This window comes from Electrona antarctica, assembly GCF_951216825.1.
Source record: "Electrona antarctica genome assembly, chromosome: 16".
Lineage (NCBI taxonomy): Eukaryota > Metazoa > Chordata > Actinopteri > Myctophiformes > Myctophidae > Electrona > Electrona antarctica.
In genome coordinates, this window is record NC_136797.1 from 28,637,522 (window position 1) to 28,656,799 (window position 19,278).

General features: G+C 42.0%; 1 protein-coding gene across 1 annotated transcript; it reads right to left on the minus strand.

Moving 5' to 3' along the window:
• Positions 1-2,139: 2,139 nt before the first annotated feature.
• On the minus strand, positions 2,140-13,290 carry hsdl2 (hydroxysteroid dehydrogenase like 2). Its single transcript, XM_079524144.1, has 11 exons — positions 13,101-13,290; positions 10,313-10,476; positions 9,769-9,867; positions 9,072-9,186; positions 7,851-7,954; positions 7,605-7,703; positions 7,083-7,277; positions 6,237-6,308; positions 5,934-6,092; positions 5,147-5,275; positions 2,140-3,094 (listed from the first exon to the last, which is right to left on the minus strand). The coding sequence occupies exons 1-11, from the start codon at positions 13,115-13,117 to the stop codon at positions 2,979-2,981; spliced, it is 1,269 nt and encodes a 422-aa protein (XP_079380270.1). The 5' UTR covers positions 13,118-13,290; the 3' UTR covers positions 2,140-2,978.
• Between the last annotated feature and the right edge of the window lie 5,988 nt (positions 13,291-19,278).

The window sequence follows — 19,278 nt, forward strand, 5'->3', positions numbered from 1 at the left end:
CACACACGCACTCGCGTGACAGAGAACAGCTGATTGGCCTATTTAGCAGTCAGGGGATACTACAAAATCTTGTAATAAATTCTTTAACAAGAAATATCTTCACAAAATGTGTTTGTAAGGTAGGCAGCTAAGGCAGGTAGCTAGTAATAACAGTAATAATATGCCAGAGAACCTGTGGCAGTAGAGTAGACCCCTGCATTTGAGGGGTCAAACTGTCATGATGCTGAATCCATTGCAAGCATTTGTTTTGCGCCAAGACCACTTTTGGTGGGAAAATGCCCATGCCCACTTTTCCTGCACTCGTCCATCATTTTGAACCTGTTGAGAGGTCAAGAGCTCTACTAACGGGCGCGTTCGGAAATACCGCACCGGAGCACACTCGCTTATTAGTTTGGTTATGGTAACAACTGAGGTAATTAAGAAACTGAGTGCCCTCCAACCCCTACAAGGCCACTGGCCATGACAATATTCCCTCCAAATTTCTCAGAGACTCAGCCATCTCTATAGCTCCAATCATCACCCACATAGTAAACCTCTCCATCAAACAGGGACAGGTCCCCCAAGATTTCAAACTGGCCAAAGTAACCCCCTTGCACAAGAAAGGGAGTAAATTAGACCCCGGCAACTACCGCCCTATTTCTATTCTAAGCTCCATCTCGAAAGTGATGGTAAAAATAGTCTATTAACAGGTTGAAAAGTATCTTGCCACTAATAAATTAATGTACGAGTTCCAATCTGGCTTCAGAACGTCCCACTCCTCTGACACATGCCTTCTCTATTTGAGCGACCGTCACCACATCAACATGAGGTGGATGCTGGCAAATACTGCGGCATGGTCATGCTGGACCTCCAAAAGGCTTTTGACACCGTGAACCACTCCATACTGGTTAACAAGCTAAAAGCAATTGGTTTCGATAGCACATCAGTGAGCTGGATGCAATCCTACCTGGAGGGGAGAGAACAGATGGTGGAGGTGAATGGAACACTGTCCCCCCCCCCCTCCCAGTGAGCTGTGGCGTTCCACAAGGAAGCATACTAGGGGCTTTACTGTTCCTAATATATGTTAACGACATGACTTCAGCTTGTGACTGCAACTTGTTCCTGTTCGCAGATGACTCGGCACTGCTAGTCTCGGACAGGAACAAACTGCAGGTTGAAAAGGCCCTCAGCTCTGAACTGGTAGAATCTGCTCGCTGATAACAAACTATCTTTACACCTGGGAAAAACTGAATCCATTCTCTTTGGCTCTAATAGTAATCTCAGCAAGGCTTCTTGGTTAGAGTGGGTGACAATGTTATCACACGTAAAGATGAAATTACCTACCTAGGTTCCATCCTGGAGGCTAATCTTTCCGGTGATAAAATGGCCACCAACGTAATCAAAAAGGTCAACCATAGAACAAGATTCCTTTACAGGATCTCCTCACTGGTCAACAAAAACACCTTGAAGACCTTAACAGGAGCCCTTGTACAAGGTTTCTTTGACTATGCATGCACCTCCTGGTACCACAGCACCTCAAAGGCCCTTAAAACCAGGCTCCAGACTTCCCAAAACAAACTGGTCAGGCTCCTACTTGACCTCGCCCCCCGAACCCACCTCACCCCTGCCCACTTCGACAGGCTGGAATGGCTTAGGGTCGACGACAGAGTACAGCATCTTGCAATGGGTCTGGTCCACAAGATTCGATACACCACCAAGATACCCATGTACCTGCCTAGATACTTCCTTAATGTTAACGAAGTCCACACCCACAACACCAGAGGGAGTGCAACGAACCATGTACAACACAGATTCGGCACAAACAAGGGACTAAATTATTTTCGCTCCTATGCCACCAAAATGTGGAACGACCTACCAACAGTCATTAAGACATGCGAATCCCTTGACTCCTTCAAAACCGCTCTCAAAGGGCACCTACGGACGGCTGCAATTCGAAACTGGCCCCCGTAAAAATCTGAATTGTCACATCTTATATACATGCATGAGCTTTCGGTTCCTCAATTATAGCAGCAATAATGTGGGACCTAAAAATGTTATCCTTGCCCTGCATGACTAGTAATACTAGTAAAGTTAGTATTAATATATGACAACATACAGTCATACAGTATATTTGACATTAGAAAATACGACAAAATGACGTCAGAACTTAAACATTTTAATGTGAACATCACCGTTTATGATAACAGATTATAAAATTAATCCACCACCGATGACATCACATAAGTACGGTAGAAAGTTAAACCTTTTAACGGGTAGTATGGTGGCTTTAATGTGGTCTGAGGCAAGGTCTGTAGTGTCAAGTCAGCATCCTGTTCACCTCCATTCTATGGGAACAAAGAGGTGGAGCTTCTCGTTGTGGCGTGTTGAACATGGATGAGTTGACCTCACTTGGTAGGCATTTTGCGTGTAGTTTCCTTTAAGGGAGCCAGTGCTCCAACATGAGTCAAACAATGTACACAGCAGAAAAACGGGGCCCACAATGCGCAAGACAACATAGAAAATGGACATATCTGACGCCGCGCCGTGTGTTGGCTACAACAAAGATGTGGACGGATGACGAGTTATCATGGTGACCAAGAAAGGTTTAAGGCCATAATGGTGTGCGATTTCTGCATTGTTTGGTTACAGTTCTGTTAAGCTGTCACTAAAAGTTAAGGCGTTACGATAATTAGTACTGTTACGGTGGTCTGGGGAACAGAAGACGGTCACACAGCCGTTACAGAATTCAGGCGTCAGTCGTGGTGGTCTAAGGTTATTTTGAAGTGGTATGAAAGTAATTCCTGGGGTTATGTTAATTCCTAGGACGTCTGGAGACATCTTGGGCACAAATTGTGTTAAGAGTGGTATGAGAATCAGTCCAGTTAAGTTGGTCAGGGAAATTTAAGGGGAATTTTATGGTCACCGCTTCGATCTCCGGACGCCTTGCTGCTGCCCTAAGGTGGTATGAGAATAAAGTCCTGTTAAGGCGGTCTGGGGAGTTAGAGCTTGGATTTCTGCATCAATGACATCATCTTCTCCATTTTAATGGCCATCGTCATGTCGCCTTTGATTCTCAGCTTCCCAGACATGAACGCCATCGTCGGCTTCATTTTCCCTGGAAACGACAAATGTTAAATATATATATGAAAACAAATATCCACACAAAAACAACAACAAGAAAGGGTCTAATTATGGCACGGCTTCCATATGAATCTTGGAAATTACGTGGCCAGAAATCTATGACGTCAGTGAACTCCATATCCATAACCTTGGTGTCACATTCGTTTCCACCCTCTCATTCCTGCCACACATAAACCAGATCACCAAAACTGCCTTCTTTCACCTCAGGAATATTGCCCGCCTCCAAACCCTCATCCACGCATTCATTACATTACAAGTTACCTAGCACTGATCTTGTACTTGTTTTGCTTTGTTTTCTTGAATAAAGTCTGTTTTATATAAAGCGCTTTGGGTATTTAGAAAAGTGCTATATAAATTTAAGCTATTATTATTATTATTATATATCCAATCCGACCACCATTGACTTCCAGGATTAAAAGTAAAAAAAAGTAAAGAATATTCACAATACATGAACAATATTCAGGGATTTACTTCCTTGGTGTACTGGCAGCGGGCACAAGACAATTGGTACTGATCAGTCCAGACACAGAAGTTCCTCTTCTAGAGAGCTTGAATATCTAATATATCTATATCTAATAATAACGCTTTGGAACACAAATGGGCAAAGTGTGACTAAATGTGGAGCTCTGTGTATCGTCTATTTTGAGCCCCATTGTATTTCATTAGAACTTGTTGTACATGTAAAAAAGATGATATATTGTTACATACTCGATGATTATATTGATACATATAGATATTATAGCATACAGTGATGTTGCATAGTATGGAGTGCTGATTGCAGTTCTCAGTCACAGGTCTGGCTGGTGCTCGGAGGCAGAGACCTACCTTCCACCTGCCCACCTCGTCAACGGGAGCCTATCATCATCAGAAGGCCAGCCAGAGGAAGACTACTTAAGAGCAGCTGTGATGCCAGCTCGTTGACAGTGTGACTCAGTCTGTGATATTGAGAGCACGCTGTCCAGGGAGCTGTGAAACTACGCCTTGTATAAACATACACCAGGGTCTCCAGTGTGGAGCACCCTGAGTGTTTATCGGTCTGATCTGTCACGCTGTGGTAACGTTACAAGAAATTATACTTTTGTTGTTCTAAGTGGAAAGGTATGATTTGGAGTGTGGGAGCTTGGTTTTTGTAACAGTTCGTATTTGGTTAGCATTAGAAAGAGTAGAGAGTTTATATAGCTTGATAATTTGTAACCCTTCTTTTTCTTTTGTTGGTTAGGATTAGCTAGAGGGTTCTGTTTGCGTTAGGATAGGTATAGTCTGTTTTGTTGGTTTCTTTGGTTTGCCCCACACAGCCTTTTGGTTCCATTATGTAAATTAAATAATATTTAAGTTAAACTCGACGTAGTTCGAGAGGGCTCAGCCCTAAACTTTAAGTTGGTTGGAAACCCAGAAAATACCGTTATTAGTCGCTTACAGGTTGTCTAGACAGGTGGTTATCGATATATATATATATATGCCCGTATTATATATATATATCCTAGCTATATTATTGTATATTATACCACCTGTCTATTGCATAAAAACCTTATTTGAAATGGTGTAAATAAACACGAATTCACTTGCCAGCCTTGTTGCGTCCTTTAAGTACCCCTAGATATATGAAGGAAACGTAACATATATATATATATATAAAACACTATAAAAGGGCATCTGGGATTCCTCTTAACGCTTTCCTAAGTAGTGGGTGCTCACCCACAGAAACGACCAGTTAAAGAAAAGAACCACACTAAGGTGGAAAATGTGTCCGTCTGTGTATCTGCTTGTCTTTATTTAATGCACGCCCAAAGTGTTATGATCCGTGGAAAGTCCAAACACGGCCATCCATATGGTGTTAGGACTACAGTCGCAAGGCTAGAGTAGACCGCACTCTATAATGTATACGCATAGTTTCCTTATATAGATATTCTACTGTTGATGACTTGATTTTTATGCATTTGATGTATTACCATGTTTTTTGTTCTTGCTTACTGTAAAATCGCTCTGGATTAAGAGCGTCTGCTAAATGCCTAAATTGTAAACTCACCGGCAAACATTTTGATGAAGTCGGACGAGTCCATCGACATGACAACGTCTGCTTTGGCCGGTGGCTCACCCTGTCCAGCCGCTCCTGAACCATTCTTCACGTCAATGTACCATACGCCCTCATGCTCACCTGGACATCAATTACAGTCAAACAGTCCAATATGATATTAATAATGAAATGAACACTATAAATAAATGAACAAATCATGTAAAATCAATTGCATCCAAATATTATCCCTTAACACATTCAGACCGTAGGACGTGTACAAACGTCATTTCTAATCCAACCGTAGGTCCCCTTGGACGTGTACACATGTCTTAAAGCTTTTTTATTGATATCAAACAAAAAATAAAAATTCTGATATATTTTTATTGGTTGGCCTCTCCTTCTGCACCATACTCCTTGCCGTTTCGCGCATGTGTGCTGCCGTTCACTTCCTTGTTTAGGGCTCAGAAAGAATGCCTTGTATCTCCTAATCTAGAGAACTCTCCATGGTTTTGACCAGATGGGCATACTTCTGACTTCAACAAGCCTCTCGTTTGAAATATTAATGCTTCTAGAGAGACTTTAGCGTGACCAGCACGAGGTAAGAATGGAACATTATGCAATATGATGTTTATTTTGAGAAATCCAACATTACAAATCCAAGACAAGCCCCCAAACTAATCTGCGAGGTCTACTGTTACCGGAAATGTGAGTCTTCTAGGGTTTATCAGGTGAGGCTACTGTAACTCTGCTTACACGCAATACCTGCGAGAAAACAATACAAGAAGGTAAAAAAACGTACCGGAAAGTTCAAACTTGTACACTCCCTGAGTGGACTTCACCACTTCAGGATTAAGGACTCCTCTGATGACGTTGAACAAGGCTTCTATGGGACCTCCTGTAGAACTCCCACTACTGGCAGCTTGACTACTACTGGGTGGCTTAAAAGCCGGGGTGGCCCCTGAGAAACACAGAAACGGGACACGAGGTAGTGGTAGTAACAGATTCAGTAGGACAGCTACTATTTGTACTTATACGAGTAGTATTAGTAGTAACAGTAGTACTACTAGGCAGTCCTAGTAGTAACAGCAGTAACCATGGGTACCATGTTTCTCCATCTGTTTGGCCAGTCCCTCAGGCTCCTCGTCCAGGAAGAAATCCGGCAACAGCTGGTGACCTGCCGGACCAGTCAGAGTGCATCGTTACCAAAGAGGCGACAGGAGTAGGGGAGGGGCTTCAGAAACATAGGAGTTGAGTCGGTTTGTTTACAAGGGAGAGACAGACGTCCAGCAAAGCTACGTGGCTTATTTCTAATTTTTAATGTTTTCAGATACATATTTTAGCGCTGAGATTAAGTTTAAAATGAGTAATATACTGTCTGGATGTTATCTTGAATAGTAGTAGTAGTAGAGTAGTTATGTAATCAAAATCAGCTGTGTTTGGAGAAACGTGCAGTTATGGGAATCAAACACGTGAATTAAATCAAGATTCTTCGCTCACAATGCATCGCAAATCAGATATTTTTGGTTATTGCTCACCCCAGAATATAGATGTTGGGATCCGTAACCGGAAGAATCGGATCAAACATTGAGAAACCGGTATCGGTTCAATCACATTTTGGAGCCATTTCCCGGAACGTTTTTCCCCCTTTTTTTCTCCACACAGTTCAGAGCTGGCATGTGGACTTCACAACTGCTATGCAATTACAATACCAGTAATTCTCAAACTTTTAATTTCAATGACCATCATAACTCTAAGTGTACAAATGGAACCAAATGGACCCTTAGACCTGTAAGGGTCCATTTGGAATGCCCCCAATAGGAATGGGACCGCTAAAGAGGGAATCGTGTAAGGAACCGGAATGGTTAAAATCCTAAAAGGATCCCAACCCTAACGGCTGCTGGGGTTCATGTGGTTATAAACCATAGGAGGGGGACTACAGGGGGCTCACCAGGCTCCACGGCATACAGATCGAAGTCGACCACACCCTCCTGCCGGAGGAGCTCCTCATCGATGACGAAGTTTCCAGTATATGAGGTAGGCTTCGACAGGATGGCATACGCTGCGTCGGACATGATGTCTACCGTGCGACATTGCTTCCCTATGTCAGACCCGCCCATCATGTCCATGGCCGCTGTATGGATGGCTAAGAGGGGTGGGGGAGGCGGGGGGGTTAGCATCAGCAAAACGTTTCCTGCAGGGGAAGCTTTAGCGGTGTTATTTAACAAATGATAATGACAAGAATAATAATGTCAAATAGCAATAACAATAATAAATATAGCTGCAATTAATGGGGTTCAAGCACATAAGGGGTCACATAATGTGGTGCTTTACCATTCTTGTAATTTCTCAAGGGTGCGCCAGCGAGAAGGCACTCGCAGGAATGGCGCCTATGGGGTTGAGTACCTTATTCAGTGGTGGACAAAGTACACAAGATGCCTATCATTTTAATATGAATAGATTCCAGACTCACCGGTTTTCGGCCAGAGTGCGTTGACGGCGATTTGACCCCTGAACTCCTCTGCCATTCCCAGGACACACATGGACATGCCATATTTGGCCATGGTGTATGCTAGCAACACATACAAGGGGAATTTAACCTTTGTAACAATATGCCACACACACTGATAATAGAAAGGCATTTATTGACAATTACATTTTTATTCATTAAAAATGATAACTCATGTATTATCTTTAGCATGAGGTGGTTTGTCGTTACCTGTGTGGTTCTTAAACCAGATGGGGTTCAGGTTCAGAGGAGGAGACAGGTTCAGGATGTGAGGCGATTTGCTCTTCAACAGGTGAGGGATGCAGAGCTTAGACCTGAAGACACCACAGCCACCATGAGACCATTATTCATATCAGGGCCAGTTTTCTGTATGTCTCTGCTACCTGTTTTATGTTAATTGTCGCGTCATGTGACCCCCGCCCATGCATGTTCTTGTAAAAACTGAACGTAATCTATGCCTCTGCAGAGCCTGTCTGTACAGCAGAGTTAGAGCAGGCATCAGGCAGGACAGAGCATACCAAATTTTGATGAGAGTTAAGTTGACTTTTAGGGCAACACGAGGCAATGGCATAACATTCGGCATAATGAGCTGAGGTTTGAAGCTTAAATCCTGGATGTATTTGAACGAATATGTTGCTACATTAACCAATCTCTATTGTAATACAACATGCGGGTAACTGACATGATGGTACTATTCCGAGTGTGTCGAGTAGGACACCTACTGGTGGAAAACGGCAATGACGTTAGCAGAGGAGTGGGCACCATAATGGTAGGATACAAACCGCACACAGTCAATGAAAGTTTGCGCATGTGCATCTGGTGGTATCGGTATTACCGGTGCCGACATGCATTTTATTAATTTGTGGGAAATGTCCACACCGCTGCCTGCAACCACTATTCACACTTCACAGGTTTTAGATTATGCATACGTTATTTAACCCATTGATGCCTGAGGCCGAATCTGGAAACGCCTTCTAGGGCCTGACCTAAGGTTTCTAAAAACCTTCAAATTCTGATTAATTCTTTTTTAAATAGTTATGTTGCTACATGTATAGCAATAGCTGATGAGACGCAGGGAGCGCGCCGGCATCAAGGGTAGAACAACGTATACGTTGCATCAGGCATCAATGGGTTAAACAATAAGTAGCAAGGGCCTCAATTTTGTCCCGGGATTGCAAGAACTGCACATCATTTAATTGACCCATATATGTCCTGATAAAGATCTAAAAATACAGCAGTGCTTTTTCCAGCATCACCAGTGTGCAGACTACCAGTATTTTCTTTTGGGGAGGCATTCCTTTTGACAAATTCATTTCAGCCCCAGATTCCTCACCGGTTTTAGTATTGGTATGTTATGGGTTACGTTATTTTCTACTTTAATGATGTTATTTTTCGTACATTATTCCTACGTTATAGGTACATTAATCGTACGTTAAGTAGGTGCCTCGCAGGTTGACTCCCAACATGAGGTCAACTTTCTTCATCGGAGTCTCTACCGTTCCCGTCAAGCTGATTGCACTGGCATTGTTCACCAGGATGTCAATACCTGGAGAGATAGAGATAGATAGAGATAGAGAGATATATAGACACGTTATGCGAATGCTAGAATAGAAACACTAGAACCTAATGACACAGAAGACATAATAATACATAATAATATTCTAGAATAGAACAGAACACAAGAGACGCAGAGAATAGAACAGCACCAATAGAATAGAAAACATAATTACATTTATTACACTGCTTGGTTGAATGCTTGATTCTGATTGGTCAATCGCCAAATTCAGCTGTGTTTTATTTCTGGATAATGACCACTCTACTCTATAACAGACCACTGTCTAACCAAAGCTTGATTTACTGCTGTTTCCAACAGCCATGTAAACACACACACACACACGGACGGACTCACACAGACGGAGTGTGTGTCCCATGCCTTCGGCCTGATGGAGACAATGATAGAAACCAACCATAGAATATATCAAATAAATAAATAAAAAGAACAGGCAGGGCTTAAGAGGGCACAGAGAAACCCAACAGAATAACATACAACAGGACACTGAGGACAGTCAGGACACAGTAGAATACAAAAAAAGAAAGAAGAATAGAACACAATTAGAGTAGAACAAACCTCCAAACTTCTGGACAGCCTGTTCGACAGCGGCACTGATTTGTGCCTCATCGCGCACGTCGACGATGCATGGCAGTGCCTTACCTCCGATAGCCTCGACTACACACACACACACACACACACACACACACACACACACACACACACACACACACACACACACACACACACACACACACACACACACACACACACACACACACACACACACACACACACACACACACACACACACACACACACACACACGGGACTTTTGTTGTGGCAGATTTTATTTGTCAAGCTTGGGAAAGAAGACTCTGTATAAATCTGAGTTGTAAATTAATATAATGAATTATGTAATGTAAACATGCTGTAAATGCAATTGTGAAATGGTGTCTTATAAACCCATGAGGATTGGGCACATTGTGTGCAGGACACGAAAATAAATAAACAATCACAATCACTAGTAGCAACTAGCAGTAGTAGTCCTAGTAGTGCTACAGCAGTATAATACTAGTAATAACAGTAGTAACAACTAACAATACTATTTTCTAGTACTCACTCTCCTGTGCTGCAGTGTAAATGGTTCCAGGAAGCTTTGGATGCGCATCCGCTGTCTTGGCGGCAATGACAACATTGGCTCCGTCCTTCGCCGCCTTCAGAGCGATTGCTTTACCGATGCCTCTGCTAGCGCCCGTGATGAACAGAGTGACACCTGCCAGTTTACTAGACAGACAGACGGACAGTGTTAAATGGGTGATATTGTCACGTCACGCCAACCACAGACACAGGCATCTGGATAAATCCATAATAATCCTAAATTCAAGAGGTTACATTTTACTTTGACACTTCCCAGGGCAGGCTTAGTATATGCAGACTATTGCAAGCTTCACAGAACACAAAATATGCTAAAAAATACCTCATATTACCGTCAGCTAAAACTAGTATGCTTTTTAAACCAACATTCCACAAGCTGGCAAACAAGTTTACAGGCACACACAAACAGGTTTCCAACAAGCATACCTCCTTCCACTCACAGAAGGATGTGCACTCTCACTCTGTAGGATGACTTTTAAATGATATGTACAAATAAACAAGAGTTCTAAATCAGCCTAACTGAACAAACGGACTAGCCACTGCAAGTTCTATCTATGCTGTGTAATGTGTATCCTAGCATAATCTAAGATTCCCAATGCAGGACTAACATGCATGTTTTCAATTACATTTATTTCACACTGCTGTGACGAAAAGAGAGCTGAGACAGGAAGCAAAGCTCTCTGTCTACAGCGCAATCTTCGTTCCTACTCTCAGCCATAGTCATGAAGTGTGGATCATGACCGAAACAATAAGGTTGCGGAAACAAGCGGCCAAAATGAGTTTTCTCAGACAGGTGGCTGGCATCTCCCTTAGAGATAGGGTGAGAAGTTCAGTCAAAGAAGGATGCCTTGAAATCCTCCTTCTATCTGCAGTGTTTGTTTCATAAGAAGCCACCATAAACAAGTAATGAGCTACTTTCTGTCAAGATATTCTGTGTAGGATTATTTTTCTAACGAAGTGCTCGTTTTCAATAACGCAACGTCCTGCTGCCTCCTGCATTATGTGCAACAGAAACAGGTGGTATGCAAGACCGTTTGTGATGTCCAACGAGTGCATGCTTTCTATAATAAACAATATGCTTTGTAGAAATGTATAGTTGCTACTCGTTATATTAATTATTTACAGTACACATACTACTCTACTACTACTACTACTACTAATAATAATAAACAATATGCTTCGTAGAAATGTATTGCTACTCGAGTACTCGTTATACATTTAATTATTTACAGTACACGTACTACTCAGTTGCTACTAGCTAGCTATACATTTAATTATAATTCACAGTACACGTTCTACTACTAATACCTCTACCAGTAAGACGCCCTGAGGGCGAGAAGCGACTGAGCTTCTTAATACGGATTATACGGCACAGTTGAGAAGCAGGAGTTAAACTATTAAGCAGATCTCCATATATGGAGCTTGTCTTGAGTGTACAGGGTTTGATGAGATCAGATCAACATATGGAATGTCAGAACAGGTCAGCTCCATATATGGAGATGGAGATCTAAGGGTGTCAGCGGGGGCAGTGTCTTGAGTGTACAGAGTTTGATGAGGTCAGATCAACATATGGAATTAATTCTGTAATGGCCAAATATGGAGCGAGAGGCGTGACTGACGGACTGACTGACATGTTTTTGCAGGTTTTCATAGTACACTGTGACCTATGGTCGCAACTACAACTAAGCGGGTTGTTTATTGTAAGATTCTTCAATCGCCAGTCTTCCATGGTGAGATTAGATCATAGCAAGCATAGGTTTGACCCCTCATGAAAACAGTATCTCGCACAATACATCAAATTAAACAAACCCTGCGTTAGCTGGGACATGATTCCAAGGTTGAGGGGCGATAGTGTAGATTCGTGTCCTAACACAAACATGAAATGCCATTGCCAATGAATGGACAATCTACGACTTCTACGTCATAGATGAGCAAATCGGCTATTTTTGTCCTACAAAGATTAAATTCCCATTGACAATGAATGGAGAATGAACATGTAAGATGATAAGAGCGCCGCTCACTTCACACGTGTGTGAATTTGTTATACTATTGCATTAGATTGGTTCTTCATCTCATCACTGTAATTTGCCGAATCCAAACGAAGTAATGAATGTCCCTGGACCAGGGTTTACTATTTAAAACCCTGAACTGTTGTAGCAGCTAGTAGACGGTCATAAATAATGAAATAACCATGACAGTCTTGTATAAAGGCTATAATAATAGCACTAACAGTAGCTGAAGTTATCACCTGCAGCTGAACCAAATGTATTGGACTACATCTCCGAGTCCGACCTGGTTTAACCCGGAATATTATTAAACCACACAAACTGGGTCAGAGGTAACTGGGTGAAAGTTGCCCATCCATAATATCAAAATCTAACAAAGCTATACAATTGTAGTCTAAACAAAGCCTATAACAATGGAAGTTTTTAACAAAGACATATGTCAGTGTCAACGCAGAAAAAATAAATACATTTATTTTGCATAATTACTCAAGGTAAGTAGGCTATAATAAATGAGAAATGTAATGTTTCAATTTACATATGCAAACATATATTTTTTTAAATAATCCTAATCGCTGTAAAGTAATTTGTATACTTTGACATCACAGAAAAAACAGTAAAATTAAAACAAAGATTTTGGTGTTTTGACCTTAGCCACAATGCTAACACCAGCTCATTGGTTTGCGTGAGGGAAACTTGCTAACCAGTTTGCACCATTTATTTTTAGCCGTTGGAAAAGACGCGACTCACCCAGTGTTTTGCAACATTTTCGCGGCTTCCAACTTTCCCCTTCGTGGATCGAGACGAAAACTTTTTTTAAATTGTTATTTATTAATTTGACTCAATAAAAAGAAAAATCTGCGAGCTTCCTGGAACAACACGTCTGTCACGTTAGACTTCTTGTGGACTACACACAAGAACACTTCCTTCCTCGTCAGTGTCAAAATAAATGCTCTTAAATAATTCCTCCGAGATGACGCGAGGTTACAAGGTTTCAAGCGTTTTACGTATTTTGTATAGTACTACTAGGCCTACGTCTACCTAATTAGTAGCCCTGAAACATGACTATCATGTGTGAACCATGGGAGTCCCACAATATTTATTACACTACGTCTACGTCTAGTACTTTTTAGTAGGCTACTGTATTACCGAGTTAATGCTTTATTTTGAAAGGTGCATACTTCCGGCCTCCCCAAAAGCACATTGTCAAATCCATATTCAGGTTGAATGAATGACTGACTGAACGAATGACTGAATCATTATGAACTAGAAAAAGTGCCCTTCTGGGCACAGGTCTCCACCAGGAGGATAGGACTGTGTGAGATGTTTAGGAGTAATATAAACATGTTTGCCTTTGATGGCAATTGGATGATTTGAGGCATTTTGTTCCAAAAATGTGTTTTGCAAAAATCAACCTGTTGGTGGCGCTATAACAGGCCAATGTGAAAAGGGTGGGATATATTCCTCAGCCCAGTAAGAAAATGTGTGAAAGATTTCACGTAAATTGCATGCTGCGTTCATGATTTGAGGCTTTTGTTCAAAACGGGGCAATCTTGCAAACTGTGAAAGCCAATTATAGCCAATTATGATGGAATATGAAATATCGGACAGATCCGACTTGAGCACATGACCATAGAGATACTGTGTAACGATTTGTGAGATTTTTGGACAGAATCTGGAGGAGTAATATCAAAAAATGTGTTTTACAAAAGTCGGCCTCCTGGTGGCGCTATAAAAGGCAGATGCGGAAAATGCAGGTCAAAGGTTTGTCCTTGGCCTCTAGGGAGTGTGCATGCAACGTTTCACGCAGATCGGTGCAGTTGTAGGTAAAACATGTGAAAAGCTGCCTCATGGTGGCGCTATAACAGGCCGTTCTGGAAAATGCGGGGCAGAGGTTCATCGTTGGCATCCAGGGAGTGTGTGTGCAAAGTTTGGCATCGACCGGGTTAACGGTGCCGGAGATTAGCTGTACACAGACGGACGGAAGGAAGGACGGACGGACGGACACACACACACACACGGACGGAGTGCAAAACATACTCTCTCCCCATGCCTTCGGCCTGGTGGAGACAATTAATGAATGGCATGACATAGAGATGACAGTTCAGTGACATGTTGGATATTGAAGCAACAAAAAAATCAAAGGGGGTATAAAGTAAAGTAATAGTAAAGTAGTATTAAATGGGGGTGCACACATACAGAGTAGAACTTTGTTAGTTCACAATTAATATAAATTTGAGTCAGAAAACAAAATGACAGCACAAGCAGCAATAAATAACATTTACAAACGAAGAGAGACAGACAGACAGATAGATAACGGCGAGACAGACAGACATTGAATGTCTCTAGTCTAGGCCTACATTGTGCTATAGCCTACTGGGTCATAAAAATCTGTCATTATTGAGGCATACTATTACACTAAATGATGAAAACATGTTTATAATGATGAAAACACAATAATGTACTATGTCATAAAACATGCAATACCAGTATGTTGTTGGTTGGTATCTGTAATAGTAGGCCCACACACACACACACTTTCTGTTATTCCGACATGCATTTAGGTCGAAATATTCTTGATGTTGGGAATGCAATGATGCAATACTGCACAATAAAATAACCGATAATCTCCCTCAAAGTCATGAAAACTAAAGTAACAAGCCTGTTTTGAAAATAAAGGAGAATTAAGTGCAGATAGATAAAATGTAATTAAGTATACCACAGATACCTGAAAACCTTACTACTTAGTGTGCTTGTACTTCGTTACTTTCCACTGCTGTTCCAAGTGTCCTTGATCAAGGGACTTACCTGCTGACTCACTTAATAGGAGGATGTTACCTGTTCATGAATGGACATAAGAACCAACAATATCTAGACTGTAGTAGTATAGACCAATGGTTCTCACAAGTGGGGTCTAGTAGGGACCCTAAGCCTAAGGGGTTCCTTAAGGGCATTCCAAATGGACCCTTACAGGTCTGTAATTCTCCTCAGAGTTATTAAAATGGAATTGGAATACTCAGAGTTAAGGGGGTCCTTGGAATAAATTAATACAAAGTTTGAGAACCACTGCTGTAGACAAAAACCAATCAGTAGGCACCTAATTATAAGCAGAGACTTGATTAGTAGTGAAGGGCGGGGATGTTGACCTAGCGAGCAGAACGATTGGTCAGTAGCAGAGCGAGTGGGCGTGGTTACGGAGGCAGAGTGCATGGTTAGAGAGGGGGTGGGGATTAGGTAGCCATGGCAACAGAGGATAGCACACGCAAGCTAGCTGAGATGTCAACATGTTTTTTTTATTCAACGCATGCTACATTTAAAATTCAAATAAGAAATAATAATAATAATATGGTTTATATGCTAATAAATATATCCCCCAAAAATCATTAAAAGTATTTGCAAAAAGGGAATCCCCCAAAACCCAATTTAAGATTCACTCAAAACCATGCACCGCAAAAAAACAAAATATTATAAAATTTGTCTTTAATAATAGGTTCATCTACCAACCCATGGTACCCACAATGCAACACACTTCATTACATATCCAAGCTTGTGTGTTTGCACACACACACACACACACACACACACACACACACACACACACACACACACACACACACACACACACACACACACACACACACACACACACACACACACACACACACACACACACACACACACACACACACACACACACACACACACACACACACACACACACACACACACACACACACACAAAATACATTTTTAAGTGATCACACCCCCTGGAGACAAACAGCAGTAATAACAGAATTATTGTTGTATCTTAAAATCGAAACCCCAGTTGTGACCTGTGACCTTTAAAAAAATAACACACACACATGCACACACGCATACATACACACACACACACAACTCAAATGAACTCCAACAAAAAACAAACACCACCCCCAACACAAGACAGCAAGTGCTATTTGCCTGCCAAGGGGCGCTACCATTTATGACCCTTTCTGATATGAAGCGACAGCATTCAGAAGCGGGTCTGGATTCCATTTCAAGGTTTTGTGTTTTTTGCTGACTCACAGAAAAGGGGCAGTCCTGTCCTGCAAGTGCCAGAGTCCCAACCCCATCCGAGAGGTCATAAAAAAAAAACTAAATGTCTGATAGGTAGAAAGAAGGAGCGATAGTTCATCCTAGATTATAGATCAGTAAAGTTACAAATTGATTATCGACGATGAGGGAAATTACTTAAGAGTTTCATTATCAATCATAGTCATGATATGGATCAATACTTATTAAATTAAAACGATGAACCTGAAGATCAACTTTAGTTCCAGACCTACTCCACTAATGTTGGGACCCTGGGACCTCATCCAGACCACCATGTACCTCCCTTTAAATTGTTGTAGCTAAGACCTATTTTATGAACACAAGACTTGTCACGCAAATCACTCTTGTCTCCCGGAAGAAAGATGATTGTTTCGTGGACGACATTCAGTAGCAGAGTTTTTAAGGCGTGTATACATTTTTTGTCTTTTCTTTTTTTTCAATTCTATAATCAACCGCCTGCATGGTTGTTGAGGTACCCGGCGGACTGGAGTAGTTCAAGGCCTCCGCATCTTGTCCATGTACAAGACAGCATGATGGAACTTAGTTAGAAAAATCTGTAAGTGGAATTTAGCTAAAGTAAAAGAAACATTTGACAGCGGCATTCGCTGCTCCAGCAACAATTGAGTGTTTCCCCCAAGATCGAACGAAAGGGTCCTTTGGTTTTGGAAAAGATTCTGTCCTATGGAGACGAAAGGCGGCAGTCTGTTCTATATGGAGACGAATGTCTGACCGTCACGCTAAAAGCACAGCTGTTGATCTGATATGCTCCAGTATTTCGTTGTAGAATGAACTGAATGGAGTCAAAGTAAAAGGAAGGAGTCTGTGACAGACAAATGGAAATGAGCCAGTGACAAGGCACGATCAATTTCTTGGCCCTGTGCATTCAGTGTCAGGTTGTTTGGGAGCTACCAAAGGTCAGAGTGAGAACATGACAAGGGATTGGAAGGCTTCTCCCATCCAACTCTAGCATAAAATCAAACAAGGCCAATGAGATGGCAGCGTCTCGTCGTCTCCGCGGGACAGAACAGTCGCACACAGTGAACACCTGAGAATCAAAAGAGATACCGAAGACCAAAAGAGAGACCCAGCCCATCAATCCTCCCAGCGTTCAAAATCAACCCAGGTTCCATCCAACGCCTCACCCCATCTTCCAGCGGGGGTTGTTTTATAATGGAAAAATAATAATTGCATTCGACGCGACAAAATTGTAACATTTTGTTGGCTCGAAGTTCAAAAGTTGGAAATGGCCAAAGGTTTATATTTCTGCATTACAAGCGCCAGGTGGATGGGTGACTGAAGCTGCCTCCTGAATGGTCATTACATTAAAAAAAACGATATCCATCTGCTTCTAAAACCGTTTACGGTATCCTCTAACTTTTGGCCCGATTCCTGTTCACATCAGTTCAACCTTCGGGCAGAACACTGCGAGGCCAATTGTAACACGTCGGTGTTATGCAAAACGAATAACAGAGGGGGTCGCGGGTTCAAAAGCCCACTTGATCGCCTGAAGACTGGGGGGGGGCAATACCCTCTCCACATGCACGCGCACACACACACACACATGCACGCAGTCGCACGCGCACACACACACACACACAGCTAAAAGACAAAACACATGGATTATACCCAACTCCCTGACTGTGGCCCTCATCTACAGGTCACATCCAGGAACTGCTACAACACAAAAACAAATATATACACCGTCACACCCCAAATTGATCTGCAGAGTGTGAGAGACCGTGTCCACCACTGGATGACATTTTTAAACATGGATCTGAAAAGTGGAGGTGGGTGGGGAGTGACTTCCAACATGTCTCTAAATCGATTCTGACTTCGATATGCTCAGAATTCTGACGATTTCGTCTCCTTCGTCCTAAGAATAAGAGATGGGCGACTGCGAGGAAGTATGAGGAAAATAACCTGGTAGTTACAAGATATACTGTAAGATTGCACGCAAACTACAAGCCAAAAAAAAAAAAAAACATGGGGAATTTGCAAGGAAAAAAACTGGAATGTCAAAGTCTGATTTTGTGGGGGGGCAAACCCCCTCATAAGTCTAAGCTCTGAAGTCACGCTCACAAGAGCAAACAAACAAAAACCTGCAATGCATTGCTGAGATGTCGGAGGTCACAAAATTCCCCCACCCCCACACACAATGGTCTATATGCACACAGAATAACTCTTCCTACTTCCGGGCCGCTTCCCTTCTTCCTTCACAGGTGTTACTGATTGTACTAGGTAAGGCTCTGTTCCATTTATTGTGCAGTGGTTCTCAAACTCTTTAATTTCAAGGACCCCCGATTTGGTTCCATTTGTACACTCTCAGCGTTACACACCCGTACGGGGCCATTTGGAACCCACTCAAGGACACTTTGAGACCCACTGGTGTAGCAGAGTGTTTCCAGTGAGCCAACACGCACAATAGCACCTTGACTCTGTTTGACCAGAATGGAACAGAGCCTTCACTAGTATCATTGGTAACACCTATGAATTACATAGGGAAGGGGCCCAAGTTCTTTCCAAAATGGCGTGTGTGCATTTAGCCCATTCAGGCCTTTTATTCTGCATTTCAATCACATGGCAGAAATTGAATGCTCCAAGAGGAGCATTCAATGAATGCTCCCTCTCGAACCGTTACCCACAATCCCCATCAACCGTCAAAAAACATTTAAAAGTACATCATTTTCAAAAAAAGACCACAGAAAGGAAACAAGAAAACATTTTCTACAGCCATTTTCTACCAAAAAACAAACAAACAAACAAAAATATTCAATACGAAAAAGGAAAAGAAAAACCCCATCGCCGCCGATAAAAGATTCAAAATATCATAAAAAAA